General features: G+C 43.4%; 1 protein-coding gene across 4 annotated transcripts in view; it reads right to left on the bottom strand.

Moving 5' to 3' along the window:
* The window catches only part of LOC110508175 (oxysterol-binding protein-related protein 1), a 39,865-nt gene extending 26,060 nt beyond the window's left edge, over window positions 1-13,805 (bottom strand). Inside the window, exons 1-16 of one of the 4 annotated variants that reach the window (XM_036966631.1) lie at window positions 13,657-13,754; window positions 13,107-13,207; window positions 12,784-12,922; window positions 12,592-12,677; window positions 12,426-12,500; window positions 12,186-12,297; window positions 11,922-12,007; window positions 10,693-10,837; window positions 9,905-9,972; window positions 9,736-9,780; window positions 9,482-9,555; window positions 9,263-9,326; window positions 8,940-9,041; window positions 8,702-8,824; window positions 8,419-8,497; window positions 7,262-7,368 (exon numbers count right to left, since the gene is read on the bottom strand). In XM_036966631.1, coding sequence (XP_036822526.1) covers window positions 7,262-7,368; window positions 8,419-8,497; window positions 8,702-8,824; window positions 8,940-9,041; window positions 9,263-9,326; window positions 9,482-9,555; window positions 9,736-9,780; window positions 9,905-9,972; window positions 10,693-10,837; window positions 11,922-12,007; window positions 12,186-12,297; window positions 12,426-12,500; window positions 12,592-12,677; window positions 12,784-12,907 — 1,290 coding nt within the window. In that variant the 5' untranslated portion in view covers window positions 12,908-12,922; window positions 13,107-13,207; window positions 13,657-13,754. Of the gene's footprint in view, window positions 1-7,261; window positions 7,369-8,418; window positions 8,498-8,701; window positions 8,825-8,939; window positions 9,042-9,262; window positions 9,327-9,481; window positions 9,556-9,735; window positions 9,781-9,904; window positions 9,973-10,692; window positions 10,838-11,921; window positions 12,008-12,185; window positions 12,298-12,425; window positions 12,501-12,591; window positions 12,678-12,783; window positions 12,923-13,106; window positions 13,208-13,656 lie in introns of all 4 variants that reach the window. The other 3 variants (XM_036966629.1, XM_036966630.1, XM_036966632.1) reach the window with 3 other exon arrangements.
* Window positions 13,806-16,931: the final 3,126 nt, after the last annotated feature.

The raw sequence follows: 16,931 nt of genomic DNA, 5'->3' as shown, positions 1-16,931 counted from the left end.
TTTTTGATGTAACATAACAAAATGTGGAAAAAGTGAAGGGGTCTGAATACTTTTCGAATGCACTGGACACACATACAGTACATACATACAATACACTACATTACCAAAAGTATGTAGACACCTCTTCGAACATCTCATTCCAAAATCATGGGCATTAATATGGAGTTGGTCCCCCCTTTGCTGCTATAACAGCCTCTATTCTCCTGGGAAGGTCTGTACTTCTGTGCAGGTCAATCAAGTTCTTCCACACCGATCTCGACAAACAATTTCTCTATGGACCTTGCTTTGTGCACGGGGGCATTGTCATGCTGAAACAGGAAAGGGCCTTCCCCAAACTGTTGCCACAAAGTTGGAAGCACAGAATTGTCAAGAATTTGTGTGCTGTAACATTAAGATTTCCCTTCACTGGAACCAAGGGGCCTAACATGAAAAACATGAAAAACAGACCCAGACCATTATTCCTACTCCAAACTTCACAGTTGGCACTATACATTGGAGCAGCCTTCTCCTGACATCCAGCCTTCTCCTGACATCCGCCAAACCCAGACTACCAGATTGTGAAGCGTGATTCATCACACCAGAGAACGCGTTTCCACTGCTCCAGAGTCCAATGGCGGCGAGCTTTACACCACTCCAGCCGACGCTTGGCATTGCACATGTTGATCTTAAGCTTGTGTGCGGCTGCTCGGCCATGGAAACCCATTTCATGAAGCTCCCGATTAACAGTTTTCTGTGCTGACGTCGCTTCCAGAGGCAGTTTAGAACTCGGCATTGAGTGTTGCAACTGAGGACAGACGATTTTTCAGCATTCGGCGGTCCCGTTCTGTGAGTTTGGCCTACCACTTCACGGCAGAGCTGTTGTTGCTCCTAGGCGTTTCCACTTCACAGTTGACCGGACAGCTCTAGCATGGCAGAAATTTGTTGGAAAGATGGCATCCTATGATAGTATCACGTTGAAAGTCACTGAGCTCTTCAGTACAGGCCATTCTAATGACAATGTTTGTCTATAGAGATTGCATGGCTGTGTTCTCGATTTTATACACCTTGTCAGCAACGGGTGTGGCTGAAATAGCCAAATCCACAAATTTGAAGGGGTGGCCACCTACTTTTGGCCATGTAGTGTATTACTGCACTGTTAGAGCTAGAAACATAAGAATTATGCTGCACCTGCGATAAAATCTGCAAAATGTGTACACGATCAATACAATTTTATTTGACTCGTCTTTGAAGCTTGTCCTACTTGTCTTTGAAGCTACTGAAACTAAATGAACTCACGTTGCAGCAGGAGCCCGAGCCAAGGAGACCCATCTGGGAATACTTTGTTGTGTAACGTGCCCCAGTGCTATTTCTCTCCTCCTCACTCCCCCCATCCCTCCATCCTCTCGCCTCAGCACACAAAGCTCTATTTTAGGCTCTACTGAGACCGAGGCTCTGTGGCTGTACTGGAAACACCTGGGACAAATCACAGCACTCTGCCTTCCTACCCGGGAGCATGAAGCTGCTTTAACTTTGTTTTCACGCAAGACGGGAAAGAGATTATGGGGCAAATGGCCCCCATCAAGGCTGTACATAAATTATTCATCAAAATGGGGTCATAGCTTCTTTACCACTAAGCATTTTAGTCTCTCCACTCCCTCCCAGTTGTGCATTTAATTAAACATCTACATAATGTAGAAACTGCCATCAAAATTACTAAAAGTTTTAAAAACAATTCTAATAACATGCACAGTTAGACAATGGATGCAAACACAGATTTTTTTTAATCCATCAGATATTCACTGAAATATAGCACATAAAACATTTGATTGGCACAGAAATAATTTGGGTGGGAATTCAGGTATTCAATTTGCCAATTTAAATTTTGTGAAAGCATTGAGACCCCTTGATTTTTTCCACATTTTGTTACGTTACAGCCTTGTTCTAAAATTAATTAAATATTTTTTCCCCCTCACCAATCTACACACAATACCAAAGCAATACCAAAGCAATATCGAAGCAAAAACATTAGTTTTTTTGTGTGCAAATTTATAAGAAATTTAAAACAGAAGTAACTTATTTACATAAGTGTTCAGACCCTTTGCTACAGTATGAGACTCGAATTGAGCTCAGGTGCATCCTGTTTCTACAACTTGATTGGACACGATTTGGAAAGGCACACCTGTCTATATAAAAGGTCCCACAGTTGAGCAAAAACCAAGCCATGACGTCCAAGGAATTGTCCGTAGAGCATTTCGCTACACCCGTAATAACATCTGCTAAACATGTGTACGTGACCTATAAAATGTGAGACAGGATTGTGATCAGGCACAGATCTGGGAAGGGTAGCAAAGAAATGTCTGCAACATTGAAGGTCCCCAAGAACAAAGAGGCCTCCATCAGTCTTAAATGGAAGAAGTTTGGTACCACCAAGACTCTTCCTAGAACTGGCTGCCAGGTCAAACTGAGCATTTGGGGGAGAAGGGCCTTGGTCAGGGAGGTGACGAAGAACCTGATGGTCACTCTGACAGAGTGAATGCCAAGCATCACATTTGGAGGAAACCTGGCACCATCCCTACAGTGATGCATTTATTTATTTGTTATTTTACCAGGTAAGTTGACTGAGAACACGTTCTCATTTGCACCACCATTAGTAACAGGGATCACCAACTCCATGCTCTGGGGATGCTAGTCAGGATGGAGGAAAAGATGAACGGAGCAAAGTACAGAGAGATCCTTGATGACAACCTGCTCCAGAGCACTCAGGACCTCAGACTGGGATGAAGGTTCACCTTCCAACAGGACAACAACCCTAAGCACACAGCTTTTTTTTTAGCAATATTTTTTTCTTCTTCTATTTCATGTGATGTACGTGTCGAGACGATGCGTTAAAATCCAGACAATGTATTCTCCTTTAAGCCCATTTCAGCCATTAACGGGGTGTGTTTAAACAGGTCATTACAAACATTTCCATGGTCGTAACATTAAAAGGGGGGGAGGGGGGGGGGGGGGGGGGGGGGGGAAGACAGGCACAAGCAAGCGTATGAAAGAATCGCAGGAGTAAAATGAAAGCAATCAATCTAGCGATATTTAAGTGACAAGTGGATTTTGCACCCTTCAAACACAGGAAATAGATGGCTGATAAAGACAGATCCTCAGGTGGGCAGGGGGATGCTCGTTGTTAACATAATGGAGTAGCATCAACTAAACTTGGCAAAAAAATGGTCCTGGGGCCTGTTCAGGAGAATGCAATGTTACAGAACATTCACATCAGATGGAGCTGTAGTGGATAGCAGCCGTATTACAGGCTCCTGACTAATTATACTATTTTTTTATGCTGATCCTATTTATTATTATTTATTTTCTTACATGTCGTCTCAACCATCATTTCCTATGACCGAGAACAACGATCACTAACTTCAATTAATGTCTACTTCGACAAGTCGGCCAATTGCGATCTTGTCTCATCGCTGCAACTCCCCAACGAGCTCAGGCGAGTCGAAGGTCAAGTCGTGCGTCCTGTGAAACGTGACCCACCAAACTGAGCTTGGGCCAATTGTGAGTCGCCCTATGGGATTCCCGGTCACGGCCGGTTGTGACACAGCCTGTAATCAAACCCGGGTCTGTAGTGACGCCTCAAGCACTGAGATGCAGTGCCTTAGACCGCTGCGCCACTTGGGAGCCCTGAAATTGTTTCTGTTGTTATAAACAGATAAGATTAGCATTTCTGTAATATTATTTTGTTTAAATATAATTTAGTCTCTGAGAAATTAAGGTAATTGATTGCATCTAAAGTGAGCATTTTTATTTCTAGGATTAGTATAATTTTCAATAAATATAGTACCCAACATCCGATTTGGACCAAACTTTTTTCTAACAAGCAGTTAGAAATGAGGAATCCAAAGGAATGTTCAAAAGCGACCCATGGACCCTCCACACCCCACACCAATCCCACCCCAAGAACGAGTATATAGTATCAGTTCTCTGTGTCTGACAAATATTATGTAGCTGCGGCTCTGAGTATTGTTTCTTTATCCTATGTAATGTACTCCCAGTGAAATTGGTAGTCCCCCCCCCCCCCCCCGACAAATTAGTAATTGAAGTTATGTTTATGTCCCATTCTACATCCTGATATTACCAGGTTCTGACCACTAGATGGTGCTGTTCCTGCTGGAATGTGAAAAAAAGATTGAAGTCCCCTCAACGTTAAAGGGATAGTTCAGCCAAATTACAAAATTCCATTGGTTTGCACTCCACACTGCCCCCACCCATCTGGACAAAAGGAATATCTATGTAAAAATGCTGTTCATTGACTACAGCTCATCACCAAGCTCAGGACCATGGGACTGAACACCTCCCTCTGCAACTGGATCCTGGACTTCCTGATGGGCCGCCCCCAGGTAGTGAGGGTAGCCAACAACACATCTGCCATGATGACCATCAACACAGGGGCCCCTCAGGGTGTGTGCCTAGTACCCTCCTGTACGCCCTGTTCATCCACGACTGTGTGGCCGTGCATGACTCCAACACCATCATCAAGTTTGCTGACGACACGACGGCGGTAGGATTGATCACCGACGACGATGAGGCTGCTTATAGGAAGGTCACCAGAGACCTGGCAGTGTGGCGCCAGGACAACAACCTTTCCCTCAATGTCAGCAAGCTAAATGAGCTGATAATGGACTACAGGAAATGGAGAGGCGAGCTTCAAGGTCTTCGGTGTCCACATCACTAAGGAATTAACATGGTCCACAGACACCCATAGAGTTGTGAAGAGGGTACAACAGCATCTCTTCCCCCTCAGGAGGCTGAAAAGATTTAGCATGGGTCCTCAGCTCCTCAAAAGGTTCTACAGATGCATCATTGAGAGCTGGCTGCACCACCGCTTGGTACGGCAACAGCAAGGCACGCCACCGCAAGATGCTCCAGAGGGTGGTGATAAGGCCCAGTACATCACTGGGGCCAAGCACCCTGCCATCCAGGACCTGCATACTAGGTGGTGTCAGACAAAGGCCCACAATATTTTCAAAGACTTCAGCCACCCAAGCCAAGGTTCAGAGTTTTCCCTTGTAGTGGGGCAGCTTGTTTCCTGGCCCTACCGGTAAACAATGACTGTGGCCAGGAGTTTTTCCTAATCTGAGTCACGCAGTCTGGAGAAACTACTGGCTCTACCTAGATTACATGACTGTGGCCCTGAGTTTTCCCTGGTCAGGTCAGGTTTCCTAGTCCAGAAAAAGTCAGGGCCCTATTAATCATGACGTGAAGAATGGCTAGGTAGGCAGAATCTGCAGCAGTAGTGACAGCTGTGTCTGTGGCAGGAACAGTGGAATGAAGATGAATGGAAGGATTAGGTTTGATACTGTCCATCTCTCCCTCCTTGATACTCTGCTAGGTGTCTTAATCCCATCAGTCTGATCTAACACATCCGACTCAGAGAGAGAGCCGACACATCGTAGTACTGGTTCAGACTTATCATGTGATTCTTGTCAAAGCATCTAATCCCCTGGTGGTCGGCTGTCGAGCCCGTTTGACACTCACTTTGCATCTCTCACTGTGGACAGAATCTTCCAGAACACTATAGTCTTAACCGAGATATTCGGAGATCTATCAGACAGAACTAGCCCAGGACCAGCAACAGAAGGCAACGTATCCAACCACTGTGGGGTCATTCAAATACCAACTCAAACTGTTATTTTTAAACAGTGATCTACTTTTTCCAGGCATATTTGTTTCTTACAATGAAGCTGATGAAAGATACTGGTATATGAATACAGTCATACCATCAATGACTTACTGCATTCAAACCGTATTTCAGAGGAAGTCTGTCATACAACCTTCCCTCTGGGTATGCCATTACAGCACCAGATGTCCAAGTTCACTGAACACAGTATTAAGGTAATCACTGTTTGTCCTTACTGTATTGCTAAATCTCTTCTCCAGGTACTTTTCCTAATGCTCTAACGAAATGACAGAGTACACTACAATAAACCCCAATGTCATAAAATAACTCAGAATTCCAGATAAAAGTCAGAAATGCACTGAACACTATGCGAACCCCTCTTCGTGTGTACTCAATGCCCCACATCACCATCAGGGCAGTCAAGACAACTTGTTCTGAATGTAAAACGCCTGTTTAGAATAATCTCCTACCTACAACATTGAAAAACTACACACCTGAACAATCTTTAATTACAAAGCCCCACAATGGAACAAGCAGGGTCTACAGAGACCAGTCTATTGCAAATAGACCCAGTAGAAAATGAAAACAAAGAGAGGAGGTTTGTCTGTACCTGTGCGGTTGGAGGGCACTGCTGTCACCGATCCTCCTTTCTCCTGTCCGGGATGCTCTGCTGGGTGGTGGAAGTGTGCCTGCTTGTGTGTGTGTGTGTGTGTGTGTCTCAGCCTCAGTGTTAATATGCATACGCTTTAGTTCTGTCTATAAACAAGCAGCATTTCCCTTGACTGAGTGAGTGTGTGCTTGGAGGAGTGTGCAGGTTTGTGTGCGCGCGCGAGTGCCTGTGCTGATCTGCGGGCCGAGTGCAGAGCTCAGCATAAAAGCGGATCTTGCTCAGCTCTGTCCTTGCTGCAGGCTCGCGCCAGTGATTAATAAACTGTTGTAATTATGTCCCAAGGGCATGGCCCGGCCACTAGGACACACACCCCTCCATACTACACACATACACAGCCATCAGCCCTTCCCAATCCACTACCCCCAGTCACACTCCGCTACTGGCCAGTCACAACAGGGGGATGGGCTAGAGGCTTCTATAACCCATTCACCATGAATGAATCAGCCAATAAGAACACAGCACGTAAACAATTGTGTAAGCATAAATACGAGTGAACGGGCTAGATGCTTTTCATCAATTAATTTTGAATCGCATAATATCACAGCCTGTTTGGTCTTTTTAGGACCAATCCCCCCCTTTTTAACAGAGGCATAGCGTGTCCTCTGGTTGGAAAGATGATAGATGCTCCACATAAAACGGCCCTCTGAGTAAAAAAAAAGCAATGTGACCAACAAATTGTTTAAAAATAGCCTGGGTCGCATACAATTCAAACCACATCTTAGGGGGAGTTTTGCTGATCTAGGATCCTTTTAGATTATAATGAATATGATTATATGTACAGGAGGGACCTGATTCTAGATCAGCACTGAGATGCTTTATGACTGAGGTGGAGGTGAGGTTGGAGGGGTGTGGTAGAGGTGGGGTTGGAGAAGTGAGGTAGAAGTGAGGTTGGAGGGGTGAGCTAGGAGGTGAGGGAGCTATAGTAGTTACCGTACCTCCTGTTGTTTGGAAAACAGGCTCAGACAGAAGTGTAGGGCAGAGCTGGTCTCCCTGGAGAGGTCACTGGTCTCCCTGGCCTTCAGCAGGAGAGGAGTAGCCAATGCTGGAACACAGAGGAAAGAGTTAGGGCGAGGAGAGGAAAGAGTTAGGGCGAGGAGAGGAAAGAGTTAGGGCGAGGAGAGGAAAGAGTTAGGGCGAGGAGAGGAAAGAGTTAGGGCGAGGAGAGGAAAGAGTTAGGGCGAGGAGAGGAAAGAGTTAGGGCGAGGAGAGGAAAGAGTTAGGGCGAGGAGAGGAAAGAGTTAGGGCCACAGAGATATACAGTCAACACTATACAGTTCTATCTAATTCTGTGGCTAGGCCTTTCACACCATCCGACAGTTACACACATTACATAAATGTTTATTTTAACCAAAGGTTAATCATATCCCAAACTCCTCATTGAATAGTGGTCCTTGCTGAGGCTTGTTCTATAGAATTTACAGGGTTAATACAAGCCAATATCAGTAAAAGGGGCACTGTGATTGAATGACAAGATCATTTAACTGACTTTAACATGTGGTCAGATTGTGTTCAGATCTGTCTGTATGCATTCTCTGCAGCTTTCTTCTCAGTCTGGATGCAATCAGACTACCGAAAGCACATACAGTAGTCGACGTCATCAGCACTCCTCCCACAAGTGTCCAGAAAACGTGTGTTTTGGGACCGAGAGGCATTTTTTCGTTATATTGTAGGAGGAAATAAGTCCATCCTCAAATGCTAATCAGATAGCTAATATAAAACATGTTTTAAAAAGAGTTATGCTATCCCTTTAGCATTGCATGCTAGCTAGCTACAGAGGTTAGCTGGCTAGTTAGCTAATGCCATCAGTTGTTGTTATTTTTCTATTTTGCTTATTTCCCCGTTTGTAGAATGCATACTGGCATTTGAATATAGTGCGGGAAAAAGGAATCCGGACACGGTAACCACATTTAAATGTAGGCGTAGATGCATGGCGCGTTCGGAATTCCATGATCAGAACTCTATGATCCAAATACTAAAGCTGCATGAACTGTCAAGTCTAGACACGGCCATAGACCGACAGACAGTAGATGAGAGAGACTGGCAGAAGCTGTGAAGGTGAGTGCAGTGAGAACATTAATAGGAGATCTCTTACTGTTGTTCTCCTCATTCTTCACCATGGACAGAAAAATAGACACTTGAGTCTCCAATTTCTGCTGGCAGGCTTCAGCAGCCTGCAAAGGAGCGAGAGACACTTTACCTTGTGTAAGTACACACTGGCCGCACACGGCTTTGATAGGACGCTATTCACTTGCCTTTAAAAGTCTATTGTAGTGCGGATGTTAATCTGTGTTGGTTTGAATCCCAGTCTGATTATGTGTGTGTACGTGTGGCATTGGGTGGAAAATATACTGCTGGTGGGAAAGAATTGCGCCGACCTGGAGGGAGTCTGTTAGGTCTCCCAGTGTAGCTCCATCCCCCTCCTCATCCTCAGTGGTCTGCTCCTGAGTAGTGTTACAGCTGCTGTAGGCCGTATGCTCCTCCAGGGCATCCAGCCATCTCTGCACGCACACACAAATAAATAAATCTCACCAACAAAAAAAATAGGTCTATGTGTTGTAAACTATGAAGTGCGGTGTCCCAAATCACATAATATCTATCCTAGGAGAACTTCACTTTTCTGATAGCCTCTGGATCCGTCTTAGATGACACCTTGAAGTGATGGAGACTGTGATCAAAGCACCGGAGGCTGAAGAAACACTTGTCCCATGCTTTTACCTGGAGGAATATGAATCAAATTCAGTGAAACAAACAATAGTCAATATAGATATGAAAATAGGTATTTCTAATATGATTAAAATGCATTCCAAGAACAGAGGTGTTGGGTTTTGGAGGGTAGGCCTATAAGTGACAGTAAAGGGTTACTGTATTTTGTGCTGTCCACGTCTCAATGTTTGGTAAAGCATTGAACACAGAACCCTGGCCTGGTGCCTACCTACCCTGCAGTGAGCTTTCATCAGAGCCTTCGCGCCTTGCTTCCGGACATCGGCCACGGCATCAGCTCTAGAAACAAACAGACAGAAAGATGAAGCTATCAAGAGCTTTTCACTGTACTACCTCAAGCTCTTCAGGGGAAAACAGGAGGAGCAAGGGGCTGTGTATGCAATAGGGAGGAGAGAGAGAGAGATGAGGAGGGGGAAGAAGGTTGGAGGACTCACTGTCTAGGGTACCAGGACAGGACCCCCTCTTGAATGACCACCCAATGGGAACGCCATGCCAGGAACCTGGAACTCTGTATTGGACAGGACCAAAGACAGCATCGCTATACTATACTGAAGGATGTCAGTTTTCAGAAGTTTCAGAGTAACACTAAACACCACTGGTCTATACTGTACACATTTTACAGTAGGTACTGTATGAAATCATTGAATTACATTCAAGAATGTACAGAATATTTCAGAATATAGAATACCTTCCATAGGAGGCCTTCAAACTTCTGCACACCACCAACTGTATCCTTAAGGGAAGAAAAAACATTTCTGTTTCATGAGTATTTTGATTTCATTGAAAACTAGAGCACTAGACCGATGCTTTTAACAGTATCTGCAGCTTTTCACTGCAGTGTTCTTCTGGCACCTCACCTGGTCACGACTGCCCTCCAGAATCTGCTTAATCTCCTCACTGCAGGCCAGGTCAAACACTGTTTGGTCTGCAACAGAACCAAGCCATTTATCAGACTATTATCAATTACCTCCATCTAAAAATCTCCTTTAACTGTACAGTATATGAGAATATGATATATGAACCGTGTAAATAGTATTTTTGTTGTCTCTTGGTGTCTTTCCAATATATAAAACTATTTTATTTTTATTTTTATTGAATGTAATATCTTATGTTGTTCATGTCTATAACTGTTCTGTACCTTGTCATGTATTTGTACGTTCTATGTGGACCCCAGGAAGAGTTGCTGCTGCATGGGCAGATGCTAATGGGGTTCCAAATCAACTAAACTAAACCTCCTACCAGCTGACAGGGAGGGAGGTAGTGAATACACCACATAGGATGTTCCCAAATGGCAACCTACACCCTATATGGTGGACTACTTTTGATCAGGGCCCATAGAGATAGGGAAGAAGGTGCCATTCGGGACGCAGTCAGACACCAGCTAAGTAGGCGTATCGTTTGTTTCAAAAATGTGGTAATCTATTCACCTCTTTTCTTTTTCTACACATTATGAAACTTAAGTGATGATGATTTCAAACTACATCCAGGCTCTATCAAATGTAATATCCATGCAAACAAAGTCCCACTTACAAAAAATATCATGTTTTTCCATACAAAGGATGTGCATGGTGAGGATAGGTCAATTATGGTTTACCCCAAATTCTGTTTTTATTTCCTCAGTGGACATATCAGTAGGGAAACATACCACTCTTGTTCTTCATGCTGGAGCTAGCTCCACACTTGAGCAGCTTTCCAACACACTGCTTCTGCCCCCTGTAGGCAGCACAGTGTAAAGGCGTGTTCCCCTGCAGGTCTCTACAATCGATGTCAGGAGGCCGCTTCCTGCTGAGCTGAAAAAGGAACATCTAAAGTGAATGAATTAAGCACATGGTGTCTTAACATGCATGCATGTAAGTCAAATCTGCATGTAAGCAATCAATATATCTATGTGCAAACTACATGGGTCCTCAGATCTTCAAAAGGTTCTACAGCTGCACCATCGAGAGCATCCTGCCTGACTGGTTGCATCACTGCCTGGTATGGCAACTGCTCGGCCTCCAGAGGGTAGTGCGTACGGCCCAGTACACCATTGGGGCCACGCCTCCTGCAATCCAGGACCTCTATACCAGGCGGTGTCAGAGGAAGACCCTAAAAATTGTCAAAGACCCCAGCCACCCTAGACATAGACGGTTCTCTCTGCTACCGCACAGCAAGAGGTACCGGAGCACCAAGTCTAGGTCCAAGAGGCTTCTAAACAGCTTCTACCCCCAAGCCATAAGACTAATCAAATGCATTGCCCCCCCCCCCCCCTCTTCTAACACCACTGCTACTCTGTTATCTATGCATTGCCATTTTAGTAACTCTACATATGTGTACATATTACCTCGACTAGCTGGTGCCACACATTGGCTCTGTACCGGTACCCCCTGTATATAGTCTCACTATTGTTATTTTCCTGCTGCTCTTTAACTACTTGTTACTTTTATTCATTTTTTTAAACTGCATTGTTGGTGAGGGGCTTGTAAGTAAGCACTTCACCGTAAAGTGAACACCTGTTGTATTCAGCGCATGTGACTAATACAATTTGATATGAATAGAACCAAACAGGTTTGTTGCATAATCTTGGTTCCTCAATGGAAGGACTAGGTTGACCTCTTCAGTAACCAAGCTGAATACAATAACATGAAAGCTCAAGTCATGTGTACAGTGCTTAATCATCAAGAAGACCAAAGCCACGCTTCTACTACCCCATTCTGAGGTAAAGAGGCTTTGCCCTCAAGGGCACCCTATTCCCATATAGTGCACTACCTTTTACCCAAGTCCTATGGGCCCGATAGATCTCTGGTCAAAAGTAGTTCACTTTTTAGGGAATAGGGCGCCATTTGGGAAGTAACCAGAGGTTCAGTGGAGGGTCAGAGATGATCAGATGCTGACCAGCTCAGACAGGGTGAAGACGTCTCCCTCTCTGGCCGCCTCCAGAAGTTTCTCCTCCTGTCTCCTCTCAGCTCTTCTCTCTGCAGCTGCACAACATTAAACAGAGATTGTGAACCAGGGTAGTGTTCAGTAGGGCACACTGAAGCAAAACATTATGCAAAGGGGGAAAAAAATGCTTAATATTTGACCTACTGAACAGAATCTAGTGCAGCGATGAAGAGTCCATCAATCATTCCTCTATTATAATCCCTAATCACAACCTACCCTCCAGCATGGTGTTGATTTCATCATCCTCAGTGACAGCTTTAGGGATCTGTGCTTTCCCGTTGATGATAGTGGAACTGGCATCATATCGCAGCAGCAACAGAACTACCTCCTGTGAGAGAAAATAGGATTACGTTCTCCATAGAAATGCACCACTGAGTAGCCGTGCACACTGCATACCTGAACAGACATGATCTTGTACACACGTGTATTTCTGTAAAAAGCCCATGAAAAGTTTACCTTTCTTCCTGCTAAGGCAGCTTTGTGTAGAGGCGTGTCACCCATGCTATTCTGCAAATTCACATCAGCACCAGCCTAACAAACAGACACATACTGATGCTCACACATATATTTTAGGAAAATACACTAGGTCAAACATACATAATATAGTCTGTATTATTCTCACCTTGAGCAACTCCTCCACAACATCTTTGTGTCCATAGTAGCAGGCCAGATGTAGAGGTGTCCAACCTGCACTGGTCTTGGTCTTTCCTGGGCCATCACACCAGTCATTTAACAGTAGACTGATTACCAGAACAGCAACAGGCTTCTCAACATAAGATGATGATACATTAGACTACATTTAGTTAAAGGATACCTCTGCAATTGATGTTGAGTCTGAGATCTTGCTCAATCCGTAGCTGCAGAAGACACTGGGTGAGAGAGAGGCTTCCAGTCTTGGCATAGTGGAGTAACTGCTCCTCGGGGTCTGACAGGTCCATCACTGAAACGCAGAACTTCGTTATTGAGGAAAAATATACTTACATGTGGATGTCTCACTGAGCTAGCTTAATAAATTAACTTAAAAAAAACATGTATGTCGCTCTGGAGCGTCTGCTAATTGACTCAAATGTAAAACAAAAATGTACAACTATAATTAAACAACAATACATAGCTCAATAATTACAGATAGACACTTACTAAATCTGCATTACTGTTAGAATTTCTGATGTAACTTTAAATTACTTCTGGGTTAGTTGCCAGAGTCGCTCTCCTCGCCAGGAGTGTATTCATTATTGAAACTGTTTAAGAACCAAACGGAAGCAAATAGGGCAAACGGAACGAAACCTACGTTAATTTGTCCAATAGAAACTATCGTTTTCGTTGCAAAACAGTTTCTGTTGCAAAACGTACTGCAAAAAACAAAACGTTTTGCAACAGAATCGGCGTAATGAATATAACCCTGGACAAACTGGTATTGATGGATTAGACTCAACGTGTAACGTACGAAAATGTTTACAAGCACCGACATTCACTTCAAGTCAACCCCGAGCAATAAAAACACAATATTCAGCATTGATATTCGGGACATTTGGCTATGTTCTCGCGCTTGAAATTAACATTTGGTGGTTGCAAGAGTACAGAAAAGTGTCGGCAAGTGTTCATGTCGTTTTTGGTAAGCTACACAAGACTGTATTGCTTCTAATCCTTGGTAATTAAATGAATTAGCAGTCCAGATATTATAACTCACATACGTTCCGCAGTAAACAGCGTGGACTATATTAAAGGTTGTGTTGACGTTCAGACATTGACAGTGCATAATGGTGAAATTGGATATGGATGTCAGCTGACAAGGACTGGAACGTGAACTGTGGACGCACGTGACCAATTTAAACAGCTCAACATTTTAGCATCGATCTAAGAAACAATATTTGTTTTAAAATATGTTTAAATCAGATTTCAAAATCACTGGGAGTTAAGACAATTTATTAAACGGAGCAGGCTGTTGCTCATTTCAACATGTGTAGTTCTTATATTATAGACAAGATGGAAGTATTGCAATGAACCATCCCCCCAGATTTGTAGGCTATGTAGTACTATTTATTATTTAGTAATTCGGCTATTAGACTAGAAACAAAACATCATTCCTTTGTGATGTGCAGTGACATATACATGTTCACCCCCACACCAAAACACAAACACAAGCCTACCTGGGAAAAAAATATTAAAGAAATGCCAATTCTCCAGGGACATTGACCTGCAAATTCTACCTTTATCACTAGAAGTTCAGGCCATCACCCTCCTCTAATGGAAGCTAGAGCCAATAGAGACCAGGCAGGCCACTCAGACAGAGAGTGGTCTTGTTAGTAGTGATGATGTGAGTTCCGGAAGACCCAGTATGCAGCCATTGGGACTAATGAGGGTCATCTCTGTGTCTGCCGCAGGGGGCCAAACATTCTCCTCCTGGGGCTTGAAAGCCAGGCGCATTGCAACGCATGGCAGGCCATTAAGGCCCACACTAAGGGGGTAACCAGAGGCCACTCAGGAAATGAGGTGGCAGGCAGAGATGTGTGTAGTCTAAACGTATTATTCAGGGAGGGACAGAGAATTAGAGAGATATTTATATACACAGTGTTCAAAACATTATGAACACCTGCTCTTTTCATGACATAGACTGACCAGGTGAAAGCTACTGTATGATCCCTTATTGAAGTCACTCCACTTCAATCAGTGTAGATGAAGGGGAGGAGACAGATTAAGAGACATATTAAATAAGGAATGTTAAGCCTTGAGAAAACTGAGACATGGATTGTGTATGTGTGCCATTCAGAGGGTGAGTATTAGGTCAACAAATCAAATCAAATGTTATTGGTCACATACACATGGTTAGCAGATATAAATGCAAGTGTAGTGAAATGCTTGTGCTTCTAGTTCCGACCATGCAGTAATATCTAACAAGTAATCTAACAATTTCACAACAACTACCTTATACACACAAGTGTAAAGGAATGAATAAGAATATGTACATATAAATATATGGATGAGCGATGGCCCGAATGGCATAGGCAAGATGCAGTAGATGGTATAGAGTACAGTATATACATATGAGATGAGTAATGTAGGGTATGTAAACATGATATAAAGTGGCATTGTTTAAAGTGACTAGTGATACATTTATTACATCCCATTTTTAATTATTAAGTGGCTAGAGATTTGAGTCAGTATGTTGGCAGCAGCCACTCAATGTTAGTGATGGCTGTTTAACAGTCTGATGGCCTTGAGATAGAAGCTGTTTTTCAGTCTCTCGGTCCCAGCTTTAATGCACCTGTACTGACCTCGCCTTCTGGATGATAGCGGGGTGAACAGGCAGTGGCTTGGGTGGTTGATGTCCTTGATGATCTTTAAGGCCTTCCTGTAACATCAGGTGGTGTAGGTGTCCTGGAGGGCAGGTAGTTTGACCCCGGTGATGTGTTGTGCAAACCTCACTACCCTCTGGAGAGCCTTACGGTTGTGGGCGGAGCAGTTGCCGTACCAGGCGGTGATACAGCCCGACAGGATGCTCTCGATTGTGCATCTGTTAAAGTGAGTGTTTTTGGTGACAAGCCTAATTTCTTCAGCCCCCTGAGGTTGAAGAGGCGCTGTTGCACCTTATTCACCATGCTATCAATTTTTTTGCTATGTAGATTGCATGGCTACGTACTCGATTTTATACACCTGTCAGCAACGGGTGTGGTTGAAATAGCCGAATCCACTAATTTGAAGGGGTGTCCACATACTTTTGTAAATATAGTATTTGTTGGAAAGTATTCAGACAACTTGATTTTTTACACAATTTGTTACATTACAGCCTTATTCTAAAGTGTATTAAATCGTTTTTTCCTCATCAATCTACACACAATACCCCATAATGACAAAGCAATAATAGTTTTTTGGGAAATAGCTGTGCAGCAACGCTCCCCATACAATCTGACAGAGTTTGAGAGGAGAGAAGAATGGGATTAACTCCCCAAATACAGGCATGCCAAGCTTGTAGCCTTATACCCAAGAAGACTCAAGGCTGTAATCGCTGCCAAAGGTGCTTCAACAAAGTACTCCATTTTGAATTTTTTATACATTTGCAAAAAATTCTAAAAAGCTGTTGTTGTTTTGTCATTAAGTGGTATTGTGTGTAGATTGATGAGGGGGAAAACTATTTAATCCATTTTAGAACAAGGCTGTAACGTAACAAAATATGAAAAAAGGGAAGGGGTCTGAATACCTTCCGAATGCACTGTACCGAGAGAGAGAGAGAGAGAGAGAGAGAGAGAGAAATTTACACTCTTCGGCTGTCTCCATACTGTAGGAGAACCCTCTTTGGTTCCAGGTAGAACCCTTTTGGGTTTGTTGTAGAGTCCTCTGTGGAAATGTATTCTATGAGCACAGCCAAAGAGCCCTTTTAAAATATAAATGGAACATGCAACACTTTTAAATCAGTCAATTTAAGTAAATTCATTAGGCCCTGATTTATGGATTTCACATAAATGGGCAGAGTTGCACCCACTGGGGAGCCAGCCCCACCCACTGGGGAGCCAGGCCCAGACAATCAGTATTTGTTTTTTCCCCCACTAAAGGGCTTGATTACAGACAGAAATACTCAGACAAAAAAACGCACATTTTAGAGTAGCCTTTTATTGTTGTCAGCACAAGGTGTATTTGTGTAATTATGATAATGTTTTATCAGCTTGTTGATATGCCACAACTGTCAGCTGGATGGATTATCTTGGTAATGAAGGAATGCTCACTAACATGTAAACACATTTGTGCACAACATTTTAGAGAAATACACTTTTAGTGCGTATGGAACATTTCTGGTATCTTTTATTTCAGCTCATGAAACATGGGACCAATACTTTACATGTCGCGTTTATATTTTTGTTCAGTATAGATTCTAGATATAACCTTTTTTTATAAGAGTGTACAGTACTAGTGGCTGAATAGTGACCTATGTGGACATTTGATTTGCTTACATGGCTCATCACCCTAGAA

This window comes from Oncorhynchus mykiss, chromosome 28 (genome assembly GCF_013265735.2).
Source record: "Oncorhynchus mykiss isolate Arlee chromosome 28, USDA_OmykA_1.1, whole genome shotgun sequence".
NCBI lineage: Eukaryota > Metazoa > Chordata > Actinopteri > Salmoniformes > Salmonidae > Oncorhynchus > Oncorhynchus mykiss.
Note: the sequence above shows the minus strand (reverse complement) of the source record. Positions and strands in the feature narration are given on the sequence as shown.